This window comes from Lagopus muta, chromosome 2 (genome assembly GCF_023343835.1).
Source record: "Lagopus muta isolate bLagMut1 chromosome 2, bLagMut1 primary, whole genome shotgun sequence".
Classification (NCBI taxonomy): Eukaryota; Metazoa; Chordata; class Aves; order Galliformes; family Phasianidae; genus Lagopus; species Lagopus muta.
In genome coordinates this window covers 23,101,644-23,129,508 of record NC_064434.1, presented here as the reverse complement: position 1 = coordinate 23,129,508, position 27,865 = coordinate 23,101,644, and the positions used below count along the sequence as shown (strand labels likewise).

General features: G+C 37.7%; 1 protein-coding gene across 6 annotated transcripts in view; it reads right to left on the bottom strand.

Annotated features, from left to right (window-relative positions):
- The window catches only part of TINAG (tubulointerstitial nephritis antigen), a 48,126-nt gene extending 20,261 nt beyond the window's left edge, over positions 1 to 27,865 (bottom strand). Inside the window, exons 1-9 of one of the 6 annotated variants that reach the window (XM_048935976.1) lie at positions 27,761 to 27,865; positions 23,831 to 24,257; positions 20,491 to 20,554; positions 19,447 to 19,536; positions 17,824 to 17,938; positions 11,601 to 11,724; positions 9,166 to 9,316; positions 1,675 to 1,855; positions 954 to 999 (exon numbers count right to left, since the gene is read on the bottom strand). In XM_048935976.1, coding sequence (XP_048791933.1) covers positions 954 to 999; positions 1,675 to 1,855; positions 9,166 to 9,316; positions 11,601 to 11,724; positions 17,824 to 17,938; positions 19,447 to 19,536; positions 20,491 to 20,554; positions 23,831 to 24,200 — 1,141 coding nt within the window. In that variant the 5' untranslated portion in view covers positions 24,201 to 24,257; positions 27,761 to 27,865. Of the gene's footprint in view, positions 1 to 948; positions 1,000 to 1,674; positions 1,856 to 9,165; positions 9,317 to 11,600; positions 11,725 to 17,823; positions 17,939 to 19,446; positions 19,537 to 20,490; positions 20,555 to 23,830; positions 26,024 to 27,697 lie in introns of those variants that run through there. The other 5 variants (XM_048935974.1, XM_048935975.1, XR_007375070.1 and 2 more) reach the window with 5 other exon arrangements.

Here is a 27,865-nt window from a genome sequence, read left to right as displayed (position 1 = left end):
CAGATAGTAACAGATACTCATTTAAGGATCTCATATAACACGAAGGAAGAATGGACAGAGAATCACACTCAGTTGTAGAAGCTCTCAGATACATGCTCTTTTAAGATCTAGATTTTATTTTTCACATACAATATTACCTTGCGACTGAAAACACATTGACATTCCAAAAATGATATGAATCATTGTGTGATTAAAACTTAACAAACATCTGAATCTAGATAATTTTATGTGGAAGATTCAGTACAGATAGATTAAAATAGCAAACTACGTGTATATAGCAGGGGAAGGCAGTATTAGAGAGCAGTCTGAAATTCTGTTTTCGGGATTTGAACTGTTTCCTTATCTCAAAATAAGTAGAAACACTGTTCACTTCCAGACAAAATTCAGTGTGGGAAAGAATGTTTCCCTTGAGCAAACAAAGTTGGGCAGAAGAAGACTAACAGTACTGATTTTGTCAAAGTTGAGCTTCGAATTGCAGCTGCTCATATAGAAATTTAAGAAGTAATTTCAACATCACAGTACACTGAAATGAATTATATCTAATCCTGTATTTTTCAGTAATGAAATGGAGGCCATGATAATTCATTATATAACTCAAGTCAATTGAAATAAGAAAGTCTCCTGGTTTTGCATTGGTTGTCCATCCAGATCAGATGGATATCCAGCACAATGCCCTTTCCCCATCCCCAGATGCTGTCAGCACCATCTACAGCTGCAACCAGTCAGGTTTTTCATTCCCCCACATCCTGCTGAAGTATCTTTATTTCCCTAGAAGATCTGAGCCCTTGCACACCAGAAGTTACATCAATGCTGGATACCCTGGGTGAATTACTGCACATACGTCTCTTTTATTCACCATGGAAAGCAATTCGTGATTTCTAATATTTAGCTACAATATCGTTGTACATTAATTACTTCAATGACAGTATTAGCATATTTCAAACTTACCATACCTTGCACAGGTCCTTTGGCCATGATTTCTTCCATTATATCAGTTTCCTGAGAGAAAGGAAGAGCAGCAGCAGAGAAGGCAAGGGAAGAAAATACATTATGTTAAATAACATAAATTCAATACCATACAAACATAAAAACATACCAATTTATTACCATATGCATATATTGTATACATACATATGTATAAAAGGTTATATATAACATATGTAACAGGTTACCCAGAGAAGTTGTGAATGCCTCCTCCCTGGAAGCATTCAAGGCCAGGCTGGATGGGGCTCTGAGCAATCTAGTCTACAGGGAGGTGCTTTTGCCTATAGCAGGGAGGTTTTAACTAGGTGGTCTCAAAGATCACTTCCAACCCAAACCATTCTATGTTGTATGTATATGGCATAAAATATACCACTTGTATTTCTGCTAAAGCATATTTGGTTTACCAAATGAGAAAAACTATCAATATGATTAAGAAGAAATAATTTATGGCATTTATGACTGCATAATTTCATTTCTATCTTTAATTTCTAAAGAACCACAGCAGCATAACTTTGAAGAGATAAACTGAGAAACTACAAAGAATATAATATCTCAAGTGCAATAAAAAAAAAAAAACACCTCTCCTTAAAAGCGTTCAAGCAAAGTGCAAATATTTCCATCTACCAAATTATTTTCAAGCCCCAAAGGACAAAATGAAAATGACAGGATGTGTGCACAGCATGAACTTACTTTTGAGGAGACCCTGTAGTGAGAGCCGCAGCGATATAACCGATTGGAATCTTCTAAAGCATTGGGACAGGGCCCATTTGTATGATTTTTTCCATATTCACTGGACACATAACAGTGATTTTCACTTGGTGAATCCACATGATGCTTCCAAAATGATGGATAGCAGGCATAGGATACGACCCTGATCAATTAAAAATAGATGTAATAAGATTTTTTTAACTTTTATTCCAAGTTCATAATTATTTTACCACTGTAAGTTTATGGAGGCATTCATTCTTCAAACATATGAACATTTGATAAACCACAAAGTCTACATTCATTGAAAATGGCTTGTGAAATGTGCATCTTTGCATCAAAAACTTTTAAGTGAAATTATTTCCTAGCTTTATCTATATTTTCTGAAGGAATGCTGCTGAAAAGCTACAGGCCTCTTTATTTCTTTCAGCTAAAATGTGTCTGACCTCATATTTTTCTCACATATAATGTGAAAATTTGCTCACTTTTCTTTGTAAACTTTATTGACAGAAGAATTCTCTGTAACTTTTTTTAAAGGTCTGGGTAAAAATAATTGGTTTGCTGACAAACGAGTGAATTTGATGGTTCTTCCAAAGAGAGGCACGATGCTTAGCAATTAATACTAGCAGCTTTGTTCACACTAACAAAAGCCTTCCGGAAGAAATGCACTTCCTTAAAAGATAAACAAGTGGGAAGTAAGTACAAGTGAGAGCACAGAACTGAGTTAATGAGCGCTCCAGCTGCAGAGACATACTAGGAAAAGCATTTAGACATGGCCTGGTGACTGGGTTGATTATCTTGATTCATGGGAAAAATAAAAATCTCTATAGCGATGCTGGCAGGAGGCACTTTTCTGTAACAAAATACATAACAGAGAAAGGGTAAAACTCAACAGGCTTCAGTGGTGGAATTTATAATTGTACTGTTTTGCAATAACTTTCAGGAATTTATGCTTACAAAGAAGATGAGAATACGGTTAAGGAATTGCTTTATCTGTAGGATTGGTTTTCCCATCACGTGAGAAATTTCATCTTGGCAGGTTAAAACTCAGGCTGAACTCAGAAAGTATACTTTGATATAAAGTTAGGAAGCAGAGAAGGACAGGGCATTGCCTGCAAGAAAATGTGGACCAAAAGAATAAACAGAGGTAGACTTAAAGGCTGGTGAATATGTGTCACCTAATATTCAGAAAAGGTTGGTGACAATCCTAGGGGGAGTAGGCCACAGGGCTTCTTCTGTAGGACCCTCGTTGTTGACAGCAGGATCCTTTCTGCTAAATGTCACTAAAATGACAGACATGCCGTAATAGTGTTACATGTCTGGTCTATGCAGATCCTGAAGACCATCCTCACTATTTCTTAGAAACATTTCTCAAAAGCTTTTCCAAATGCAGAGGATTTGCAGTCACAAATACAGTAAGTAAAATTTTCACACCGCCATTAGAAATCTGCATCAATGGTTTTGCTTTCAGGGTTTCAGAGTATATTTACAGAAATTAAGACTCCTTTTGAACAATTTAAATGAAATTATATATTCTACAAAGATTGTGTTTTGAAAATACTAAGACCAGTCATCGCTGGGCAGCTTTTATTGTAATAAAGATTTCAAAATAATTAAAATTAGTAGATTGCAAGAATCGTGGAGGAAATATTCAATAGAAAATACATGAAATTAATTGATTGTTCATAAGTAATCAAAGATAAATCTTTGAATTGCAAAGAGAGCTTCTTCTGGATGATTCTTCTCTAGCCTAAGGCTTCATAGACTCAAGGGAATTTAGCACTGATTCTGTCAGAGGATGATTGCAGAGGGGCTGCAGTAAATCACCTAAGATTTAAACTTATGCTAATTTTGGATGTAAAAGTCTCCAAAGTGCTAAATCAAAGTAGCTTTGAAGAACAGGCTAAGAGCCATCCTTTCATCCAAGTATAGAGAAGGATAATAAAAAAAAGAAGTCAAAAAAAATGGTAAGGAGAGGTTTTAATTCTTTACCTTGGCAATACATCAAAACCCTAATTACAATGAACTGCTTCCTCATACAGTAAGTTTCTTTATTTTAAATTGCTTTTTCTGAATTGTTCAACCATTTTGACTGTTTGGCTAACTGAACATCCTTTTTCCTTCAATAAATTGAAGCAAGCAAGCTTAAAATGCCCTTGCTATCAATTTGAAATATTCAAGTAAAGGCACACTGAATCTTCCACTAATTATTTTATAATTTTCATACTCTAGGTCTTTCTAGTTTTCCATATTACAATGCTAGATGTTTGTAAAACAATACACACATTTCTGTGATGATATCATGAACACATATCAGAAGGCCTCTTCTAAAGACTGAATTCAGAGAGCACAATAACACTATCTGGCAGAGCAAATTCTCAGCCACAAAGCACTACTTTTTAAACAGAATCATCACTACTAGCTGTGCATTTTCAACAGCAATGAACAAGAGCCCACATTCCATGCTTGTAAAGATCTGCACCAGTGGAAGTGACACACTGTTATTGGCACCACTGCTGAAACACACCATCCACCTTCTCACTGTGCTCACATCCACTGTTTAATCTCCATAAACATTCAGCAAACATCAGTGAACATCAGTGGGAGCAACTTTTTCTGCATGGAGGAATTTGATGACACATCATTGCTTCATACACACTTCCATTTTGGATAGCATTGTGTCAGACTGCCCCTTTCCTGCTATCTGTTGCACAGCAACAAAATGGAACAGAATACTGGTGAGCAGTTCAACCTTTACTGCAGTATTACCAGCATCTGCCTCTGACACTGTGGACAACACAATAAAATGGGAGGCATTAAATTCAGAGCAGCCCTCGTATTTTAGTAGGTCACCGGATATACTCAACTTGCTGAACCTGAAAAAGGACCAACTATATTCACACAGACTGAAGGATAATTAGATTTGCTTGTGTTTACTTATCCATCAGGATTTTTACAAGATTAGTACATGTGTGCTTCAACTACTCTGGGTATTTTCCCATTAAGCTTTTGATGGTAGAACAATTGACTATGAGGACAAAGTCTTTTTTCTTAGCAAATTTCTTGCTCCCAAAGTAGACCAACATGCCCAGAAACTGCAAGAAGCAGAAACTCTGTCTACATGAAAAGTAACTGTCCATCTAAGGGTAATTAGGCTGATATCATTTAGATCTTCAATTTACTCACAGTGTGAGTAAATCCTTTCAATCCTTTCCAAAATATCTGAAGACAGTCTGTATTCCCAACTTTCAATTCAGTAATGATAGGCATTTAAGCCGCATGTACATGGGCTGTTATTGCTTGTTACACAATTGATTACCCTTCATTTCCATGGCTGTGTAGAAATAACAGCTTGTTTTGTGTTCACGTGCATATATTTATATAAATTGTAATTTCCAGCACCACATTCAAAAAAAGATATTTTCAAACCAAACTGATTCCTCACAATTTGTGACTTGCTTTTGAGATTTTTAAAATTAAGAATAATTGGAATTAGAATAAAGATATATTCTTTAATTAATGGAGAAAGACAGAGAGAAAAGGAGAGTTAAACAGCCATTTGGCTACTCATCTAGCAGTTTTCACTCATGTGTGCTCAGTTTTTATGAAAGTTCTCCTTATCAAGCTTTATGGAAATCTTCCACTGACTTCACTGAGATAGTTTAGACTAGCACTCTTTTTTCCTGAAAATCTATCAAAAATTGGAGATAAGCACACTTCAGAAATCAGAAAACCAGGAACTCTAATACATCATTGAACACCTGCTGTGAAAATTTACAACTTCACATAGAAAATCAATGTGCTTTCTACCTATTGCAGGCTACGGAGATAATGAAAAAAAAAAAAAAAATTGATTGCCATATACAGGCTCATAAAATAAAAGTTACCTGAAAGTGTGAGGAAGCAAGCACCATTTCTCAGGACTTATTCAAAAGACACTTCAGACTTTTACCCCATACATTTCCAATTTTTCATAGTGAAAATAAAGTATTGTGGGCATTAGAAAGAAAAATGACTCAGTGATCCACATTAGTGAACCATTACTTTTACTTAAGCTTTTAGATGAATGTGTTATCCTTTGCTCTTGGGGCTAGAAAGACCTTTGCTCAGACTCTGTATAGCCATTCTTGTGTTCCTCCATTATCTGTCCTCACTCTTTGGATTTTATTTTAAGGTGGAATTCTGATGGATCTTTTGAACTTGAAGAACACAAATCAGGATTTAGAACTGTTTATAAAAACGGGAAGTAGAAATATTTTCAGGTTTGGTACTTTAATAGTGAATCAATAATGGGGGATAAATACAGGTGGCAGGCAAACATCTGTAAGAGTGCAGTGATGCTGTATGTGTAGGAGGTGGCTCAGGAGCAACACGAATGATGTGTGATGGACTGAGAAGATGGCTGTAGACTGTAGAGATGTGTCAGATATCTGGAGAACTTGCCCTCCAAACTGGTTACTCAGACAGTCAGCTGAAAAGTCTCTGGTGAATACATTGAGATGTCAAGAAAAGGAGTAACAGTGAACATCCTTTGAAAAGTGAAGTATAGATATAGCTGGGTAAATAAAGTGCTTCATACATTTTCAGCACAACTTCTTTTTTTTATTAGTTAGAAGGAACTAACTGTTGTATGCCTAAACTGCTTCTGGAGAATGCTGTGTCAGTAACCACACTTCTTTAGGTTAAAAAATAAATAGCTTCTTGCTATATGAAGAAATTCATTATTATGGGGTCATGGTGGATATATCCATACTGAGCTAATAGACAGGGAGAACAGAAACCCAGAAAATCTATCCTATTTCTGCATTCCTTAGGCTATTTTCTTTAAAAACAACTATCTCCAACAGCTGTGGAGATAATACTGATCAAAATGAATCTTATTTACACTGGAAAATCTTATGCTCCTATCCTTAGCATGGTAGATAAACAACTCTAGCAAGAGTAATATTTACTCTGTTAAGAGCATGAGCTACAGATTAGAAGGACCGTATTCAATTTCTTAAAATGTAAAGCCATAACTAATTTCTTTACTTCATCTTTACTTAAATGAGACGCTGAGGCTTTTACCAAGGTGAAGTCCCTGGGTTCCTGTTGTATTCACTTAGCTGGAGGGTCTTCCACTCAAAAAATGTCAAAACTAGTTCAATGTTTAAGCCCTGGAATCCTCATCTGATCTGATAAAAAATAGATTACCTTTCTGGTACACTTGAGGACAAGCAGAATGATTGCTTTATATACTCAATGTCTGTTTGAATGACAGTGCTTTGGTCTTCACCTGGATCCCCTGGCTACCATGACAACTATGACGTATGATGCAGCACATCTGACATTCTCCTGATCTGTTCATGGATTGTTTGCTTTTTCATAAGCTAAAATTAAAAGTTGACAGACAGCAGACCTGAGATCTCTCTGCCAATGAATACGAGGTATGTGAAAGAAAGATTAAGGGATGGGAGTGCATGAAAGTGAGGGGAAGCAGATTATTGTATGGAGCAGAAAGCCCAAAAATAAGTTACACATTGTGAGAAACAGCTGAAGTATAGAGTATATAAAATCAAGTTATTGCAAATCCTCCTAGAAGCTGTTTCCAGGCACATAAAGGTCAAGGACTTGATTGGAAACAGCACAGATTCACCAGGGCAAATCATGTGTCCCCATGATGAGGTGGCCAGATGAAGTAATCTGGTTATAATGACATGACTAGCTTCACCGTGAATAAGAAAAGCATAGGATGCAATTTACCTTGACTTTAGCAACACTTTCAGCAGTTTCTACATCAGCCTGTGAGAGAGTGGGGCTGGGTAAGTCAGTTACAAAGCCAAAAACCGAAATAGACTGTCCTGTGACTAATGACTAGTGGCTCTTTACTAGTGACATTCCCTACCTTAAGATTGTGTCATTTATTAAGAACCTTGACAGTGGATGGTAAAACATGCTCAGTAAATCTGTGGAGGATGCCAGACTGTTGGTGAGTAGTCAGTATGGTGGAGGGCAGGGCTGTTATTCATAGGGACACTGAGAAGACGGAGAAAGAAGGTGACAGAAATTTCATGAAGTTTAACAAAGACACGTATCCTACTGGAGAGACAAAACTGCCCATGCAGCAGTGCTGTGTACAAACCAGTTTAACAGGAAAGTGTCTGCAGCATCAGGTTGAATGTGTGGTAGCAGTGGGCCCTCTCAACAAAAGCGGATCCACAATACCGGTTTGTGTTAGCAAGAGCATAGCCAAGGCATTGTGAAAAATGGTTATTTCCCTCAAACTGTCACTTGTGGGCTCACATCTGGAACGCCGTGTTCAGGCATGGGATCCAAGATAATGACAATGACAAGCTGGGCAAGTAAAGGGCCATAAAGGTGCTGAAGGCACTGAAGACGTGATATACAAAGAGAAACTGAGGGATATTAATATTTTTGGTCTGGACAAGCCTAAACGGAGTTCTAACTACTGTCTTCAACTACATAAGAAGAGATCACAGAGGAGACAGAATAAGACTCTTCTTTGAGATGTACATCTGAAAGGTACTGTTGGCAAGTTTTGCCAAGGAAGACACTAATTAGATAAAATAAATTTTAAATAAGTTCTTTGCTGCAAGAATGATTGAGCATTGCAAGAAAGGCTATGGAACACCCATCCCTGGAGATTCTCAAAACATGACAGGGGACATGATCATAAGAAATCTTGTCTAATTTTGAAACTACTCATACTTTGAGCAGGTGATCTCCAAAATAAATAATAATAGTAATAAAACATTCATTCCAAACTAAGCAATTCTGTGTTTCTATAGAGTATTACTTGCCATTTTAGCAGACTTCTAACTGTCCACTTTGGGTTTGTGGATTGTTAATTTTGAGAAGTTCAGCTTGAAGGAAGAAAGAGTAAGGTACAGTCCTTGCTACTGTGTTGCATTTTGGAACAATCTTGAGATAACATGATTACAATTTGTTTTATTTGAAGACAGAGTTCAAACAGTTGGAATATTTAAAATACTGTATTACGCAACTGGTTGCTTTCTCAAGGCTGTTTAACATCAAGAGCATGTATCCCAAACATAATATACAAGTTCTGACTGCATTTATGATATTTTCCTAGACACAAAAAGAAAGACTTTCCTTGTGTTTCTTGTAGTTGGAGAGGTTACCATAATGAAAAAAACGAGATATAATGAGGCTTGGAGAAAGGGAGCTAGATAGTTGAATAGTTTACGCAGCAAGAGCCCTTAGCCATCTTGTTCAAAATAGGCTTTACTTACTTTTTTGGGAATGCTTCCTAGTTCCTGGACTTCACTATGGTATTTTGAAGAAGGTGTACATTAGAATGTGATTGTCCTGATGAGACAAATATGGGTCTAAGATCTTAGATCTCTGATCTAAGAGAGCGCTAAATCTTTTCATCACAAAAGATCAGAAATCATCATTATAACACATGTAACTTATTCAAGTTAAGATAAACTGAAACATAAATAAAATATTTACCCATGCGTTTTCAAATATCTCCAAGCATTTTCAATATTGCCACCACCACATCCATGTTGATTCCTGGTATCACAAGAGATCAGGTTCTGAACAGAAAGGTTGTCTGTGATTTGGCCATCAGAATGAATTGTTATTCTATCTGCTGCAACACCTGTTTTGAAAGAAATTGTGTTATCAAAACCAAATAATTACTCAGAGCTTCTCAGTGGTTGTTTTGAAAGAGTGACTGAAATACATCAACACTTTCTGTCTGGGGACATATTTTTACAAGACAATTGGGATATTATATATAATAGGATATCATTATGGATATACAGGATATACGTTAGGAAATCCTACTTTTCTGAAAGAGTGGTCAGGCACTGGAATGGGCTGCCCAGGGGGGTGGTGGAGTCACCAACCCTGGAGGTGTTCAAGGAACGTTTGGATTTTGTGTTGAGGGACATGGTTTAGTGAGTACTATAGGTGATAGGTGGATGGTTGGACTGGATGATCTTGAAGGTCTTTCCCAGCGTTGGTGACTCTGTGATCCTGTGATAATATATGTATACTATATAATATATATAATATACAGTATTATATATATATCTGTATATATAAAATATAATATGATATTGTATAACAATTTTAAGAGTGGTAAAAATGTAAAGTACCATAAGCAACTTATTAATAGATATACTAGTATATATTTAAATATCAAACTAGATATTTACATAATTTCATATAATAATCTCTATATTTGTACTTGCATATTCATCTATAGTTAAATTCAGCAGAAGATATGAGGGCTGCTCTGAAAGTAATGCCTCCCATTTTATTATATGGATCCTGAACATTAGAGGTGGATGTTGGCAGCATGGCTGTAGAGGCTCAATCTTCCCACCAATATTTGATTACATCTTGTTGCTGTGTGACAGATGGCAGCAGAGGGGCAACCTGACACAATGTCATCTGACGTGGAAGTGCATATGAAGCAACGGTGTAGCATTTAATTCCTCCATGTGGAAAATATTGCACCCATTGATGTTCAGTGACGTTTGCTGAATGTTTATGGAAACCAAACAGTGGATGTGAGCACAGTGAGGCAGTGGGTGGTGCATTACAGCAGTGACAACAGTAAAATGAAAGATAAGCCACGTTCTGGATGGCCATGCACAAGAGTCACACCACAAAATGAAGAGTGCCTCCATCAGCTCATCTGCACAGATCGACTAGTGGTGAAAAATAGTGCTTTGTAGCTGACAATCTGCTCTAGCAAATAGTGTTACTGTGATCTTTATATCTGTTGTAGTTTCCAATGGAAATAAATAGGAAACATTATTTTTGGAGCAAACTACATACAAATATTTCCCAACTGTCTGCAGCTGAATTTCTGAAGCTCTTTTCTTTCTTTTCTATATCCATTCCTTTATATGAGGAGGAGAGAAAAACAAAATAGAAAGAAAATATTAATTGGAAGTAAGTAGATGCTTAAGTGGAGAAAATATGTGGAATTACTGATATTAAGGTGTAATGTGGGATTCACATAAAATTATCTTTCTGAGAAAGTTGAACCACAGATGTCTGAACTAGATCAGATAGTCATGATTCTAAGTTCTTACATATTTATTCATGGCTTAAAGACAGACAGATTAACTAAATTGTAAGTGAAATTAAGACACCTCCTTATGCTGTGATTTGAAGAACCAGAAACCTGCATCAATCAGGACCTGTTGTTCAGATCAAGTCAAAGCTTGACTGCATAATTTTTTCCTCAATCTGTAGATATCTTAATATGTACTGAGATTTACTGCTACATAGAAAAATTAATTGAACTGATCACTATAATTTCATTGAAAAAGTGACACAAACACACATGTCCACTTTTCATAAAACTAGAGGTTTTATCACATGATGTTGAATTGCACTACTGACATTGGTTTATTTACAGAATTAGAGAATAAGTTTTTTTCCACAAACACCTGAGAAATTTCAGAGTCTTCCCAAAATCACTGAAAAGTTTACACTTCATTACTTGAATTTCAAGGATTAGACAATGGCAAATGCACAGATATATATGTGTATATGTATATAAAAATGACATCTACTTGTTTTAAAACATTCAAGTCAAGCAAAGAATATAGACGAGTAAGAGTCACTTCATTCCTAATGATAAACTGCACCAGTGGGTTTATTCCTACATCCTGTCACAAAAGAAGTCTCCATATGATACAAAAACTTATGAAAAGCAAAGGAAAATCTCTACAGCTTAAATTGGGTCATCTTAGAATGAAAAGTGTAGCAATTTCAGTTGTTAATTTTTGCTAATAAAAACTGAGCAGAAAGTTCAAATTACTTGATTACTATTCAACATAAGTTTTCATTATACATTTAATATACATAATATTTTTGAAAGGAGGGGAAAAAAAAAGAAAAAAAAGAAGAAAGATTATTACTTGCGGTTGAAAATGCCCAGGATGCTCCACAGTTTCGTTGGTCCAAAGGATCATGAATCCAATCAGGCCATGCATAAGTGGCTGAAAAAAACTCAGGAAATTTTTCTTCCAGAAGGGAGCTTCCCTAAAACAAAATGCAGTAGATGTATATCTGCTTCATTTCCTAACTTTGTCTTCAAAATGATCCCATTTTTGTTTTAAATATTCATAATGTTTGAATTGAGGAAGCCTCAAGCATTGGCAGCTGTGACTTGCCAAGCATTTATGTGGTGGTTGCCCTGTGCCTGGGTGCTGTGGGTGCCCTGAGAGCTGAAGGCTTTCTGGCACTCCAGTAGCTGTGCTGAAAAGCTGAGCTGTACAGCTGCCAATCTGAGTAAACTGTCCAGTTTTTATCTGATTTTTATCTCAAGCAACATTTCCCTATGAAACACGTCAATTATGACCCAGCTGACATTTTTGGAAGGAAAAGCATTCTGCTGCAAACAGTAATGAAGTTAGGAACATGTTACCCTATTCATCTTGACATGCTTTCCACTTGGCTGGAAATAGGAAATTCTAGTTACCAGTGGGGAATCAGCAGAGGGTAAATTCATTGATTCATCTTTTACACAGAGGTTTTTCAATTTCCAGCACTTTCTCATTCCAGAATGAAAACCACTGATTTTCTTTCTACTTTGCAATCTGATGTTGAGTTGATATGAATTCATGGGCTGTTCAGAAAAAATGTTTTGAACAGTCATTTTTTGCATACTTTTCTCTCTGTCTTAATTTATGTCCTGTAAGAATTGCACAAATACCCACATATGCAGGAGCCATCTGGTACAGCTGCTAATAATCTGCCCTATGTTTGACATAACAAAAACACTAAACAATTAAAAACAATGAAATAACTTTATGGACAGTGCTTATACTGCACAAGAAAAAAGGAATGGCCACACAGCCACTCTGGACACCCAGCCTAGAAATTTGTCTCAAACAATTGCTCAGAGCAACTATTCCAGATGAAAACACAATATACAGAATATGAGATCCTGCTCCCAAACAAAACACTCCCTGATAATTATTTGTTACTAGCAAGATCACACGTGGAAACAAAGGCTTCTATCCTATTAAAAAATCCTTTATTTTATTTTGGTTTACTTATCCTTGTTCTTCTGATTCCGAAAGTCCTTGCTGTACAATTATTCTGAATTGCCTGTGTGGCTTACAAGATCAGATGCCTATTCCTTAGACAATTTAAATATTTGAGCCCAGTTCTTACAAGCTCTTTTAGGACTACTTGGGAAATCAAACTTTACAACTTTGGCTGTGTCCAGATGATTTTCTGGCATGCACTGGGAAACAGTAACATCTTCATCCAGTTTGCATATGCTGATTTTCTTCCCGCAGAAAAATCAACAGTTGAGAAGAAGTGGGTGAGGGAAAAATAAGCTTGTGCCTCAGGTCTTTATCAGCTATGAAACTGGAATCAGTCACAGCAGATGGATTGATACCATCTCTGCATGCCCCAGACCTAGTAATTCTGAAGCATTTGAGATTTATGAAGTTTACATACAGCCTGAGAGTCCAAAATACCATTACTCACTTTTAAAGTATATTGCCAATGCTTAATTCACTTATATTCATCTGAAAGTTATACCTTCACATGTAACAAATCAGTAATATTAATCTTGCTAAGATATTAATATTTTCATTAATTACAATCAGAATTCTGATTTCTTCAAAATTTTGAAGAAATATGGGACTTGCAGCCACAAATGACATACACAAAAAGTCTGCAAAGTTAAATATCTCGCTTAATCTCGCTTAATTAATAATGATCTTTCCAGGTAGACATCAAAGCAAACAAAACCACAGCTCTAAAGTTTCCAGCAACAGAAAGCTGCATTTAAGAGATCCAACCCTTGCAGAAGTGTCTGGTGCTTTATAGATGTGGATGGATGAAACTGCAACCATGGAGTCACTGCAGTCTCTTTTGCAGATGGTTTCCTGAAGTCAGAGGGAGTTGTACTGACCCAAGACGATGGCATGGAGCTTCACCAGGGGAGATGGGGTTGGGTGTTAGGAAAAGGTCCTTCACCAGAGGAGAACAGGTTCCCCCCAGGCTGCAGGCACAGCCCCAGGATGCTGAAGATCAAGGAGAATTTGACAACACCCTAGGACATAAGGTTTGATTTCTGAGTGCTCCTGTGTGGAGCCAGGAGCCAGACTCAATGGCCTTTGTGGGTTACTTCCAACTCGAGTTATTCTGTGATTCTGTGATTCATGAGCAAGCACAAGCACAAGGTTGACTTTGAAGAATAATTGCATTGACAAAATCCCAGATTAATAATGTTTCATAATCTGTTCATATCAAGAATAAATAAGCAAAATTTGGCAAATGTTGTTAAGCACACTATCTTGAGCAATGACCACTTACATTCTGAATAAGGTAGATGAGAAAAAGAAAATTCATAATAGATCTTTGGTCTGAGCCAATGTGTTAACTTATATACCTCTTAAGCTACTGCCAATGTATTTAATAGCCTCAAATTGTAAATCCTAGAACAAATCCCTCATTAGCCTTCAGCCCTGCCATTATGAAATGCAGGACTGACCTGTAGCCAGAAACATTAGCTTTTTGTCTGAGTAATTGCTACCCTAATATTGAGAAGCTAATATTGTTGTTCTGTGACAAATGGTGAGTCCAGACAATTGTTTCTCAACGTATTCTCCATAATCCACCATTACACAGCACAATGGAATCAGGAAAATGACTGGCAAACTCTTTTAAACTTTCACATGTTTTCTGTGCAGTGAATACGTGTGAAGGTTTAAAAGAGTTTGCCAGTCTGGGCAAAAGAGGAAAGTTAGGAGTTTTAAAGGAATACTTAGACTTCACCTCCAACTTCAGAGGAGTTAGATGGTCCATCAGAGAAAAAAAAGGCTGAAGATAACTGAATTTGCAAATTTGGGAATAATGAAATAGCTTTGTTTTGTTTTGTTTTGTTTTCTCCAAGAGAAAGCAATATTTTTTCTTCCTTCCTTTCTTTCTTTCTTTCTTTCTTTTTTTTTAAACACAGTATTGTATTTATTCTTTGGTGTTGAAAAGAAAAAGAGGAGTTTTCAAGACATCACAAGCCTTTGTAAAGGCAATAGCAGAGTTTTTAAAAGCCCTATAAGTAACTGCAAAAAGCTTCTGTTTTCCCTAAGAGGATATGTACCTCTGTCACTCAGTAATGTTGTGAAAGCAGATTTGCAGTTGGATATGTCAGTCAATGAAACAACAGAAAAACCTATACTCTACAAACAAATACTGCTAAGAACTAAAACTCTGCTCTGGATATGAAATGATTAACACAGAAGTACTTTACAACCTGGAATCTTTTTTCCCCTGGCACGAATGAGCAAAGAGTCCTTTCTATACAAAAACCTGTTTCTCTCAAGCACCCTGAAGACACAATGGAAAACAGCAACCTCTTAGTTACCAGGTGCTGTCATTTATTTCTGAGACAGTAGCATGCTGAATAAATGGTTTTTATTTCAAATCAGAAAGTGTGGCATTTAATGAATGGAGAACTATAGTTTTCTTTCTCCATTGGCAAAGCTAGCAGCTTTTAATCAGATCAGCACTGACTAGAGCCAAAAGCTCTCAAACGCTAATTGTGACATTTTTATCAGCTATGTACGTGACTTCGGGCAAATGACTCTCAGTTTTCTCACCTGCAAAATGGGAAAGACAGTAATAATCCCAGAGAATGCAAAAAAAATTTAATTAGCCCTTTTTTATGTACAGTAAGTAAGCAGTTCCCCGGCCTGCAGGTAAATTAGTACTCAACAAGGTCACTTGAAGGCCAAACCATTAAGGTTTGAAGACAGTCTCGGAAAAGAGATTTTTAAAAAACATTCATTCCTGTATTTCTCATCATTGATGCCTTTTTACTCTCTTCTCAGCCATCACCTGGATACAAAAGATTAATAGAAACACTTTAATAAAGCTTACCTGGTTTTTATTACTTGGGTCTTTTTAAAAGTACTGGTATACTTCACAAAATATCAGAAAAAAAATCATGGAAGGGGAAGCAGAAGTCGATCCTATGACTGCTGTTGGTCTGTCAATTGAAAGAAATTACTTCTACCCCTGGTGAGCCTGATCCACACTATGAACTTGTTGGATCATGTTGTGACAGTGGATATTGGGACAGCTATGAAGAGATGCTTTACCACATCTTCACTCAGTAAATATTTAAATCCTGATAACTGCCATTTCACATGGAATTATCTTCTGATGAAATTTTTGCTTACATGAGTGGAGGTATTTTTTCTTACATTTATGGAAAGTATTAAAATGTGTCAGACAGAAAATTTCCTGAGACAGAACAAAGACACTAAAGAGGTGATGTTCTAGAAAACTACAGAATAGGACACAATTAGAGAGTTTTGAAGCTTCACAGGAAGTTTCAGAGAAAAATATTTTTACATCAAAACAATCCAAGACAGAAACCCTAGGGTATGAATAAGAAAGTTTTGATGCTTCTGAAGAGAAACCATAGGTTGGAGATGGGCTTCTGTATAATTCAGACTGATTTTCTGTATGTTCAGAGCTCTGGAGAAACTGGAAAAGTCATGAAGGTGTTACTACTTTGTATTTTTAGCAGTGAGAAAGATTTTTCAGGCTCCTGTGCAAAGCATGTGCCTCTAGCAACTTCCAGGACTTCTTGAGGGTTAAATGGATAAATGCATGGAGTTGGATTTCAGAGAATACATTCAAGCTCCTGGAAGTTTCTGGAAGGGCCAAAAATAGTTGAGTTAGGGCTTTCAGATTTTGTAAGAAGGTAGCATTGGAGAACATGTGCCTGAGAAATGAGCCTGTGGAAACAAGGCCATAAGTAGTGCACCAGCCAAAGAAGCTACAGGAAACTTAACAGCAAAGAATTAATGGGCTGGATATAATGAAAGAGCACTGTGTGAGCAGCTAATTCAAACTGAATAGAAGAGAGGAAATATGGAAAATATCTTATTTTACCCTTCCTTTTCTTGTTTCCCTAGATGTTACTTGTCTAACGTGGGAATAGGCAGAAGTCAGTGTAAATGTCAATCTCTGAGCTAGGTGCAATATACCCACTTTTTGTTCCTGCCATACAAGCCTTACACTCTATTTCTCAAGAATAAAAGTAAACAACAGTAAAAATTAACTCAAATTTTCTTGAATCTCAATGTTGAACAACAGCAATTTGCACCAATTCCCCCACACAGTAAATATTGCACTGAAATCTGTTATGCCATTTTCTTTCTTTCTTTTTTTTTTTTTTTCTTTCCTTTTTGACAGAACATTTTCAAATGAAATCAATCCTTCTTTGGCTGAGAAGAGTAGTCTAGCAGAGTGCATGAGGCAGATTGCCAAAGCCCAATTTCTGTCAACTTCTGGCTCTGACAATCCTCTTTGGTATAATTTCCAGCAAGCCAGTCTTTTGCTTCAAGAAAAAGAGTTAAGGTTGTGAAAATTATTGCACATGATCCTCTCCCTCTCTCCCATATTCCTTGCCAATTGTTAGCTAAGCACTGCTGTCCCTGCAACTCCTCCCATCTGGAATCCCATCTACTTTATCCATATAAAACAATCAATGACAACTGACTTCCAACAGATATTCCAATGGCATCATTTGCCTGAACTATGTAAAAACCAAAGGCCAAAATGTGTTATAGTTACTGCATTTTGCAGATCTTTGATCTATCTACTTACTCCTTAGTTTCAAACTAAAAGAAGGGAGATTTAGATTCATTATTAGGAGGAAATTCTTTCAACAGAGAATGGTGAGACACTGGAACAGGTTGTCCAGAAAAGCTCTGGATTCCCCATCCCTAGAGGTTTCAAGGCGAGGCTGGATATGGCTTTGAGCAACCTGGTCTAATGAAAAGTCTCCCTGCCCACAGCAGGTGGCGGTTGGAACTAGATGATGTTTAAGGTCCCTTCTAACCCAAATCATTCTATGATTCTAACACTGATAAGTGAATATTAGTGCACAGTTTCCCAATGTATAGCACTTGCTTTTACTCCTCCTTGTTTGATACTGATGGATATAGCCACACTTTCTATGGATAGGAAAACTATTCTAGGACTTTCACATGCAATGTGGAGGCACTTAGTCCTTAATACCTTAATCATAATCTTATAATTGTCCACATTGTTTTCCAAAAAAATAAGTTATTAAAAATAAATAAATCAATAGCACACAATACATACTGGAATTGCTTTCATATTCAGCAAGGAATGAGATGGAGGTAGTGTGCCCAAGCGCTTTCTGAAACCTTCTTCCAGTGTCATGCCCCAGAACGGAGTATAGTTGTCAGCTTTCCATCTTCCTCACAGACAGAAAACAAGCAAACAAAGCAAGGTTAGAGACACTGTTCATAATATCTTCTCTTCTACTCCTTCTTTAGAAGAGCACCACTAAAAATAACGTCCAGAAATAAATGTTTCAAATTATGTTTCAAGACATTCTGTTAGATACGAATGAGGCTATTCCTCTGTGGGTAAATGTAGGCTGGAAGAACACGATATGAAAACTGGTGATTTGAGGTCAGCATCATATCAGCCTTCAGCAGATGAGTGTGCAATGCTTCAGAGAAATACTAGAAAATAAGGTGCTCGATCAAAGCAATTAAAGTTGTCTTGAAGTTGTGCTCACATAATGCTTCAAACCAGGTGACAACAGCTTCACACAGTGGGTTACATTGCCTTCAAATGCTGAAACGCCAGTAGTAGTTATGAGACACTGCTGACGCAGCAGAAAGCCCAGCTGTTCTGCCTGTTCTGCACCAAGATTCAGAGAAAGGGCTGTCTTTAAGTACTCCCTCCCTGCTCTATCTGAGGAAGGTAGGCCAAACTCAGAACCGAGCATTAGCCCCTTCAAAACATATACACAACAAAAAAGAACACACATTTGGAGCAAACTAAAATTGTGTGCATTACTGGAGAAGGCCTGAGTCAAGGGGAGGGTGCTCTCTTTACCCATTTATTTCTTGATTGCTTGTGTATGTGGAAGACAGGTAGAATTCACACTCCCTAAAAGAGAAGCCTTGTTACTCAGCCTGCCTGTAGTCACTGAGAATATAAACACCTGCAGAATCTAGTCTCTCAGGTGGCCTTAACTACCCTGTGGCTGCTGGTGCCCAACTCAATTGTCTATCCTACCTCCCTTAGTTTAAATCTCTCCCATCAAGTACAGTCTGTTTCAGCACAGAGTCACGGTTTGAAACCTGAGCACTTCCATAGACTTCATTAGTGAATTTAGCTCCTCGACTTCTAGGCAGGCAATCTTCCAAGGCACTGCTCTCCATTGCAAGGAATAAAAACTGGTAGCAAGAAAACCACTGATATCTCACAAAGTTCTGATATCTTGATCCCTTTGGCCTATTCTCCCTTCTTCCAATACTACCTGGTATGGTTCTGGTATGTAGAATGACCTTCTGGAAAGTGGGCAATAAATAAATAAATATATGAATGTGTCTCCTAACTATTAAAGTGAAGAATAAGGAAGATGTTCTGAAGAGCATTTTGTGAGCAAAAGAATTATAGTAATTTGGAGAATATTTTAGATAGGACTAGGACGAGATTTTCAGTATCTTTCTATTTTAAAATCTATATTTTGCTAGTTTTAGAAGTTTCACAGATGTACATTTACTATTGCGTAGTACATAGGATGTAATTGGGGAGGGGAGGGGCAGAGAGAACCATGTAACTTGTAATTTGCACTTACATGCTATGAGCTTTCAAGTGGATCACAACACTTTGGCATTTTTTCTATTAAAAAGCTTTACTATTACAGCACTATAATACCTTTACTTAAAATAGAAGTATTCTCACCCGTAATCTCCAGAATTGATGTGGTGAATCAAGTCTGGGCGAACAAGGCATACTTCATTTGAACACTTCCAGTTACTTTGGATGCATTTGCTGAAAGGGCAAGAATATAATTGAGCAGAAAATGAATCGTACTTTTACAGTAGAATGAAGAATGGGGAAGAGGAAAAGCCTAAACTACAAATGTCACAGTAAAAACAAAATCATGCATAGTGCCACTTCACTACCTAATGAATCCTAATTGGAATGAGGTGGTAAGGTTACAGCTTGTGGAAAATCTCATCTTTGACAAAATTTGCTTCCATTTCTGTGAGGTCAAGCCAGGGAGAAAAGAACGATGTACTGAAAATAAGTTTTTTTGCTGAAGTTCCACTTTGGAGAACCAGAAAGGAGCTCCATGGCTGTAGACACCTTTCTCCAGGTATCTTGAGACAAGTTCAGGGCAGATGGAGCACAAGCCCTATTTGGATGTTCCTGGAGCACATTGGACTGTCCTGATTTTGGAGGTGCAGGGGACCACCTGCTGAATGCCAGGGATGGCAACAGAGCATCCCTGCTGTTCCATCTGATGTCCCAGGACAGGGAATGGGGTGTTCAAACAGTTTATCTATTTTCTACATAAGTTAAATTCTCCCCTTTTAAAATAAAATTAGAGGTGATCACTTTTGCCAAAGTAATGGAGGAAGCTGCTATAAAAATATTCCTCCAGACTTTAATAATACCTGTTTTCTCTGTATTCAGGTAAGTTTACAGATCTGTGATGAAACCATTTCAACTCAGAGCCAGTATACTGAACAGGAACAGAACTTAGGTCACTGAGGGGGAGACATTAATACTCATGTTTTCATGTGATTTGATTTGATTAGGAAGTCCATCCTCCTTCACCATTCTTTTATGTTGGCTGTAGAACAATTATATGATTTCTTAATACTGTACTACTCTTCCAAGCATTAAGTTAAATATGAATTTAGGGATGCTAAGCAAATTAATTCCTATTTCATGATATATGCTAAAATAATTTCAATTTTGTGTTCTCTGAAACATTACCAGGAATTGCAGTTGTCTTTAATTATTGCTCCTTCTCCGTAATATCGGCCATCTTTATAACAACCTGCCAACATAACACATAGACGTGTGAAAAAAAAATTGTTCTTGAAGTCAGTTAACTCAAAACTCTTGCTACTATTGAATTAATTGGTTTAATGCATTGTATGTGATATTATGCAAGTAATGTATACATTACTTAAGTGAAAGACAGTATTTTTCATGCTTCCTCTACAGATACTAGTAAGCCTAAAGGTACAAATGAAGATCTCCTTCATTGACATGAGAGAAATATTCACCTCTAAGCCATAATTAATTTTATACCACAGTGCAGAAGTGGACTAGAGATGATGCATTAATTATAAATGCCTATTTCACCCTGTTAATCATGCAGCAGACTGCATGAACTAGCACAGACATAGGTGAGATATATCTCACCCAAGCACTGTGAGGCCTGAAGTTTCTGCTCTAATTCAATTTCTGCTAGCAGCAGAGACATTTCTCAGAAAATACCCAAGGCAAATTACTCAGGTGTCATGACTTGCCATAGAGTGCCCCAGTGCCAGGATCAGACAGTAGGTGGAAGTAGGCATCAAGCAAGATATTTCATTTACAGCCAGGGAAGGAAGTATTAAAGTGTTGTATCAGCGGCAGGAGGAAGCCCCACTGGAGCTCTGCTGGCAGCCCTCCCACCCACACTCAAGAAAAAATGCAAACCTGAACAAGTACAAAAGAAACTTTCTACTAATGTATGCCTGGGGAATTGAAGATTAAGAACAGAGTTCCTTAGCCTAGCAAAATTAGGACTTGAAGGGTCAGGAGTACTTACTGCCTCTAAATGTGTCTAAAGCATCAGCGTCAAAAAGTAGAGATATCAAAGCTGAAAGACATCAGCTGCATAAGAAAAAGGGCAGATTGTCCAGCCATCAAGGTATTAGACTGGAATATTAATATTCTGGGAGATATAGTGAGAAATAAGTGGGAAATTATTTCATTTTCAGGTGCATCCTGATGACTTATATGAAGATTGTGCTTGGAAGGAAGTGGACTTAATAAATCAAGACCTGCCTCTTGGTTCAATCTTCCCAAATTCCTGTAATTCTCACCTAATCTGCCCCAACATCTGTGTAATTACTTTTGTAACTCAAATGTCTCCAGACATATATACTCTGTAGGCCAGAGTCGGACTGCACAGTGTGAAATCACAATCTGTGTCTCTTTTGTAACATCACCACTGTGAGATCTAGTGTGTTGGCTCAGATAAATCTTTTAGTACCATCAGAGTAAGTGAAACAGAAAGATCAAAAAAATAAGTGCATTCTATAAGTAAAACTCTAACAGTTCTCCTAATAATAACACCACCACCAAATCCAGACTTTCTGTCCAGTGTCTAAGACGTACATAACAGGACTGTGTGCACATCTTCTCCTGAAACGATACAGGGAAGCCATTGCAGCGCACTGAATGCTGGATTCGTAAAGACAAAGTCAAAGCAGTTTCACAAAGTTATCCTTGCAGTGGCCCCCAGCCTGGTGCACGCGAATGCTTAGGGTGCACACAATAGCTTACTGTGCTGTGCACCGCGGCAGTGGATAAATTGGGATGCAGAAATGCAGCATTGTGCCCTTTTATTGATATTCCTTCTATCCCATGCAAAGCACTGAAGTTTATTGGTTTGTTTAAAGCAGCATGTGTCGGAAAGCACTGAGAGCTAAACCACAGGCAATAAGAAGATCAAAATCTTCCAGGTGTATGTGGTCTGGTAGTGCCTTAACAATTCTTGGCCAAAGGCAGCAGCACAGTCTCAGTTAGTAAAAGTTAGCCAATACACTTGCAGTGTTTCTAAAAATGCTTCATTGTTTGCTTCATCTTCTGACATTCAGTCTTTTTTTCTCCATTTCTTCCTTCCAATTTCATTCTCTGTTCCCTATTCCTCAGACACTTCAGTTCTAGAATATTCCTTCTGAGTTTTATTTTCTCCTGCTGTATTTTGCCTGCTTTGGTGCTCTCCTTTAATCCTTTAGGTTGTTTGTATAGCAAGTATCCAATAAAAAGACTTCAGAAAGCTGAAGATTTTCCATCAACAAAGAAACAAAGCAGGACCAGAAAAACAACAGCTTGTTTAGAAGCAAGATGTAAATTAAATATGACAATACCTCACCTACAGAGCAAATAAAGGTGCTCAAATAGGTAAAATATCATTATTATCTATGACAGGCATGTACAACAGTTACATAACAGTGAAAAGAGAAGTAAAAGTTGAATTGAAAAAGGCAATAAAAATATTTCACCTCACCAATTCCCTTATCTAAACCTCCTGTTACATTTTTACCTGTCGGAGGTACACCTGTCCCGGGACCCACATGGCAAACTACCACAGATTCTGTAGTGATTTCCTTCCATGAGCAGCCTGCAAAACTAGACCCCAAGGTCTCAGCTCTGGAGCAGAAATAGTGCTTAGAGCGTAAGCAGAGCTAATGAGAGCAACTCCCAGTCTGCTGGAAATAATACACAACAGTGCAGCCTACGTAAATACAAAAGAAATGTCTTTATTTACACAAATTGGACAACGTTCTTTGAGAAGATTAGAAACACTTTGGAAAATCAAGTTTGTTTTGCAGCCTTTAGCATTTTTGGTGCTGCCACTTATCAGATATGGCTGTGTGCCTGGCTTAAGAGCACAGCCTCCTGAAGAGCCTGTGGTCTGACTGCAGGACTGCAAGCAGCAGAGATGCCTCGAAGAAAGAGTTAATTTTTAAAGCTCATGGTGTTATCGTTTCAGTTTTAGGCTGTTGAAAGTTTGGTACAATCTCTATATTTTCAGCCAGATTTATCGTGGTAAGAAGCTGCCTAGGTTTAAAATTCACAATTCTAGACATGTAGCACCAGCTAACTTCTAGCACCCTCTGCAGGAACCAAGTGAGGACCAGATGTTTGTAGATCCATTCTGTAATCTTTAGTTACAAAACCAAAAGACTGAGATTAGAGTACTCCTGGGGGAACTTCCACTACAAGCTGAGTAATAAAACACTAAAAAAGAACAAAATGTTGGCCAGAAATCCTGTCTATTCACATCCCTTCATCTACTTCTGCACTGAGCTGCTGTAAGAGTGGTTCTGTCCAACAGTTCGGATCTAGCCAACTCTAAAAATACATCCTAGAGACAAAGAAATAGCAGCAAACATAATTATTACTCTGATTTCATATTCAGTGCCTTTGTCCCCTGTATCTGTAGGCACATTTTTAGGATGCATACACTCTAAAGATTAACTGGCAGTTTTACTTCCAAGCATATTTTTGTCATGATGCACTAATGCCATCTGAGCCTTTTCTCCATACCCACCTGATGCTGAAGGTGGCCAAGGCTCATCAGACCTGGTGGGCTCAACGGTGTTCTCACAAGTATCCCAGTAGTCAGCGCAGCAGTCTATGGGGCCAGGAGGACCTGAGGCACAGAACTGGTCACAGTAACATATAGCTGCTCTGGAAGCAATGTTAAAGCTGCAGTCATCATTCCTTCCTGTGCAGCAGCCTCGTATCCTGCAGGACTTGCCCTGATATAGACTCCTTTTCAGCCTGTTCCACTTTGCAGAACCACTGTCTTCAAGAGAATAATGTTCCTTGGTCAAATTTCTTCTAGCATCAAGCCGCTTTGCCGTCCAAACTTCACTTGCAATGCAATATAAGAGCAAGATCTGACTTTTGAGCCACATTCTTCTGACTCTAGCCACCTTTTTAAGACTCACTGTTCTTCAGTAACAGTCCATTTACTGTAGATATAATAGCTCCAGTTACCAGTCACAAATCTGAAAAGAAACCTGCAGACTACAGCTTTATTACGAGGACTCTGTATGTGTTAATCATTACTCAGACCTATTATAAACAGATTTATTTGCCCAAGCTAAAAAAAAAAAAAGAAGACACAGACTGGAAATTGAGCTATAGCAATGTATCCATAATTATTAAATGTTGGATGCGTTCTTTGGCAAGTGGGAAATTTTCTGGTAAAGGTTTATTATGCAGAATATACATGGCCCAATATTTTAAACATCTTGTTTTAAATATCTAAAATGAAAACAATGTGAGGAATGAGCATATGGTGTCAAAGGAAGATCTCTTTCCTTCTGGCTTCATTTACCTTCCATGTGATTGGAAACTGTACCAAACTTACATTGCATTTCACCTGCACTTGCCTAGTTGATATGCAGGGCTATACATCACTGACTGTCACTACAGTAAATATACCCTGTGTGCCCCATTTCAATCTCATTTCCATTGATCTGGCTTTCCTTTACAAGCTTGATTTTACAGTTTTATCATGGGAAAATTTAAAAAGTCAGGTGATATTCAGTATAAGCTATCATCCAAATCTATTATTTTAATATTCACATTTCTTTAGTCAAAATGAACATAGTAGTATCAGTAACTATAGTAATAAATGCCCACCAATGAGTGTGCATTCTGATTTAAAGAGGAAATTGCTGGAATAATAAAACCACAAAGAAAGGCTGAGCAGATCTGAAAAGTGTAACAATGGTGTAACAACCATTGATCCATCAGCTCCAGGTTTTTGGACCACATTCCTGAAGAAATCTGCATGGTCCTATTGCCAAACCTTAAAATATTCAGGGGAAAAAAAAAAAAAAGAGCAGCAGAGTATTTTGAAGGTGCTAGGGGTGGTAACACATAAGGCTAAATTGCATAAAAATAACATAGTTTGAAAAATAAACAGTTACAAGACAATTTAAGTCTTCAAAGCTATGAAAGCAGAGGTAAAAAATAGTCATTCTTCCTTCTCTATTTGGTAGTGAACGAGAAGACCATGAAGAAGTCAACAGCAGGGAGTGGAGGGAGTCTTTCCCTCTGTGATTGCAGCTGGGCTATTCGGTGATGCAGAAGGTCACAGAATTAAAAGGCAGCGACTCTTGAGAGCACAGCTGGCAATACAGCTATCTGGATGCATAGCTGGGAATGGCAGAGACCTTCAGGGGGAATATGTGTGTGTTTATGTGCACAAGTAATCCAAAATCAGTTCTTTAATATGATTTCAGTCAGCACTGTTTTCATTGAGCACACCCCCCACACTGTCTCTGTCACAGATAAAGAACTGTGGCTGAGGGAAAATTACATCAGACTACCTGATTTTTATTTTGATTTTTGAAAGCAATTTTCTGAATGGAAGTCAATAGAAAAGGCGAGGTCAGCAGCACGCAGAAATTGTACATCACATAAATCGTAACCTTCGGAGTTGTTGTGTGCTTTTTAAGTTAGTTTTGCTTAGGAGGCAAAAATCTGGGCAAAGTTAAGTCTGTCACTGAGTATTATAATGCATCACATAAAAGATAAGGAAAGTTCATCCACGTGTGCTCATGGAAATTCAAATAAATCACTTACTAGAACTGATAACCCTTTTCCTTATGTCTACATGCCTTCTTTCTTCTGTGTGGTTCTAAGCAAATGATTCTTTGCACTGCCACTAGCAAAATGAAAATCTTTGCTATAACAGATCTTTGGAAATAATTTTACAAGTGTATGTCCTTACTCTGATTAAGCAGAGGAAACAAAGAAGGCTACCGTATGTCCATCCCTTGGCATCTGTTTGAGCCTTTTGAGAAAAAATCTGTTTTGGTTCAGCAAATATTTCAATTTCAGTAGTTTCGTTTGGAAGAAAAGTAGTTCTCTGTAAACAGTAGGAGATCACATGCTGACTTATCTGTAACTATTTAGGAACAGTTAAATGTAATCCTCATTCTCTATTGAAGATTAACCTATTCCAAGCACACCAGCTCTGCCAAGCTCTTCAATTAGGATCATAGCTGTAATTCTTGTCCTCACAGTTAGGTACAAAAATATCTGAGTCGTATCTCTCTCAGCACTCCCCACTGTCTAGCCTTGAGTTAAAAAATACACACCACACACTTGTCAGGAATCCAGAAGTTATTAATGTCACTGTACACTTGGCAAAGCACCAAAATGAAAGGCAGTTTAAAGTGTCCAGGAATCTCTTCCACATCCTTCTTTTAAAATTCTTTCTGTTCTATTTGAATGAGCCCCTGGACACCTTAAAATCCCATTCCTAATCACTTTTAGAGCAGTGGTGAAAGCACTGGACAGGCAGATTCTGGGTACTGAGGGTCAATCCCAGCTCAGATCACTGAGCACACCCCACCAGAGAACTATGCTGCCTTTCCTTTGCCTGACTCTCAGCCAGGGCACCAATCCTCAGCTATCTCATTTGCCAGTAGACACAACTCACTGTATCGAAGAGAACATGCAATTGCTTATCGTGAGTTCAAATTCTGCAGAGATACAGACCATCTCTTTCTTTGAACTCAATGGCAACTTAGCTAGTGACACCTTGCACAAAACGCAGCATTGATGTATATACTAGCTGCTATAGATTACATTTACTACTTCTTAGTATTAATGGCTGCAACGAGGAAAAAATTTTTAAGCCAACCATGTCACCAGACGTATTATCTCACAGTTTTCTTTCTCCCATGTACTGGTGGATGAATAGGATTAACCCTTCCAAATAGTATACTACATAGTGTTAAAGCAGAGAAAAGCTGCATTAAAATGTTTTTCTCACTAGGTACCCTATTTAGCAACTGCCTGGCACCTCACTGCTGTGAGTTGTTATCACAGCATCAAGCAGTGCCACTTTTAATTAAAACCTTTCAGGACTACCTATCTCAGTTCTCACCATGATACCTGGATGGTTACATGCAACTCAGAATTGAGGTCACTGAGATGACAAATAGTATCAGTAGAGTCCTCCCACAGGGCACTTTCCTACGTGCAAACTCTGGGACCAGTGTGTTAAAGTCAAAGCTAGAAAAAGAGAAACTGACCCCAATTGCCCATGCCAAAGAAAACTGGTTCTTCACACACATACAAATGCTCAAGAGGAGCCAAGGCCCACAGGTGAAAGACTATTTAGAAGGTACCAAGTGGTTACTACAGCCTCATAGCCTTGTCTCTCATTGCACCTGTCACGTCGTGCCCATGAGGGGAGGGAGAGGTGACCAGGTTCACAAATACCCTAGTTAGATTAAGATGAAAAAATACTCAAGATCTGTACATAAGAGGAAAAAAAAACAACTTTATAACAGATTTCTATAAAACAGTTATCCTATATGCATCAGCCCCCTCACAACTATATCTGCCTAAGCTGTGGAGTTTTGTAGGAAGTTCAAGTAAGCCTTACATTACATAACAACTTTAACAGAAAGAGAGGGAAAAAAGAGATAAAAAGGAGGAAAGAGATCACCAGTCCTGGATCAAGCGCCAAGCCTGCCGATGGAGAGCTTCACATCGCATAGAGCGAAGAAGGGAAGCAGCAGCAGTGAGAAGCTGGGCTAGCAGCAGAGGAGAA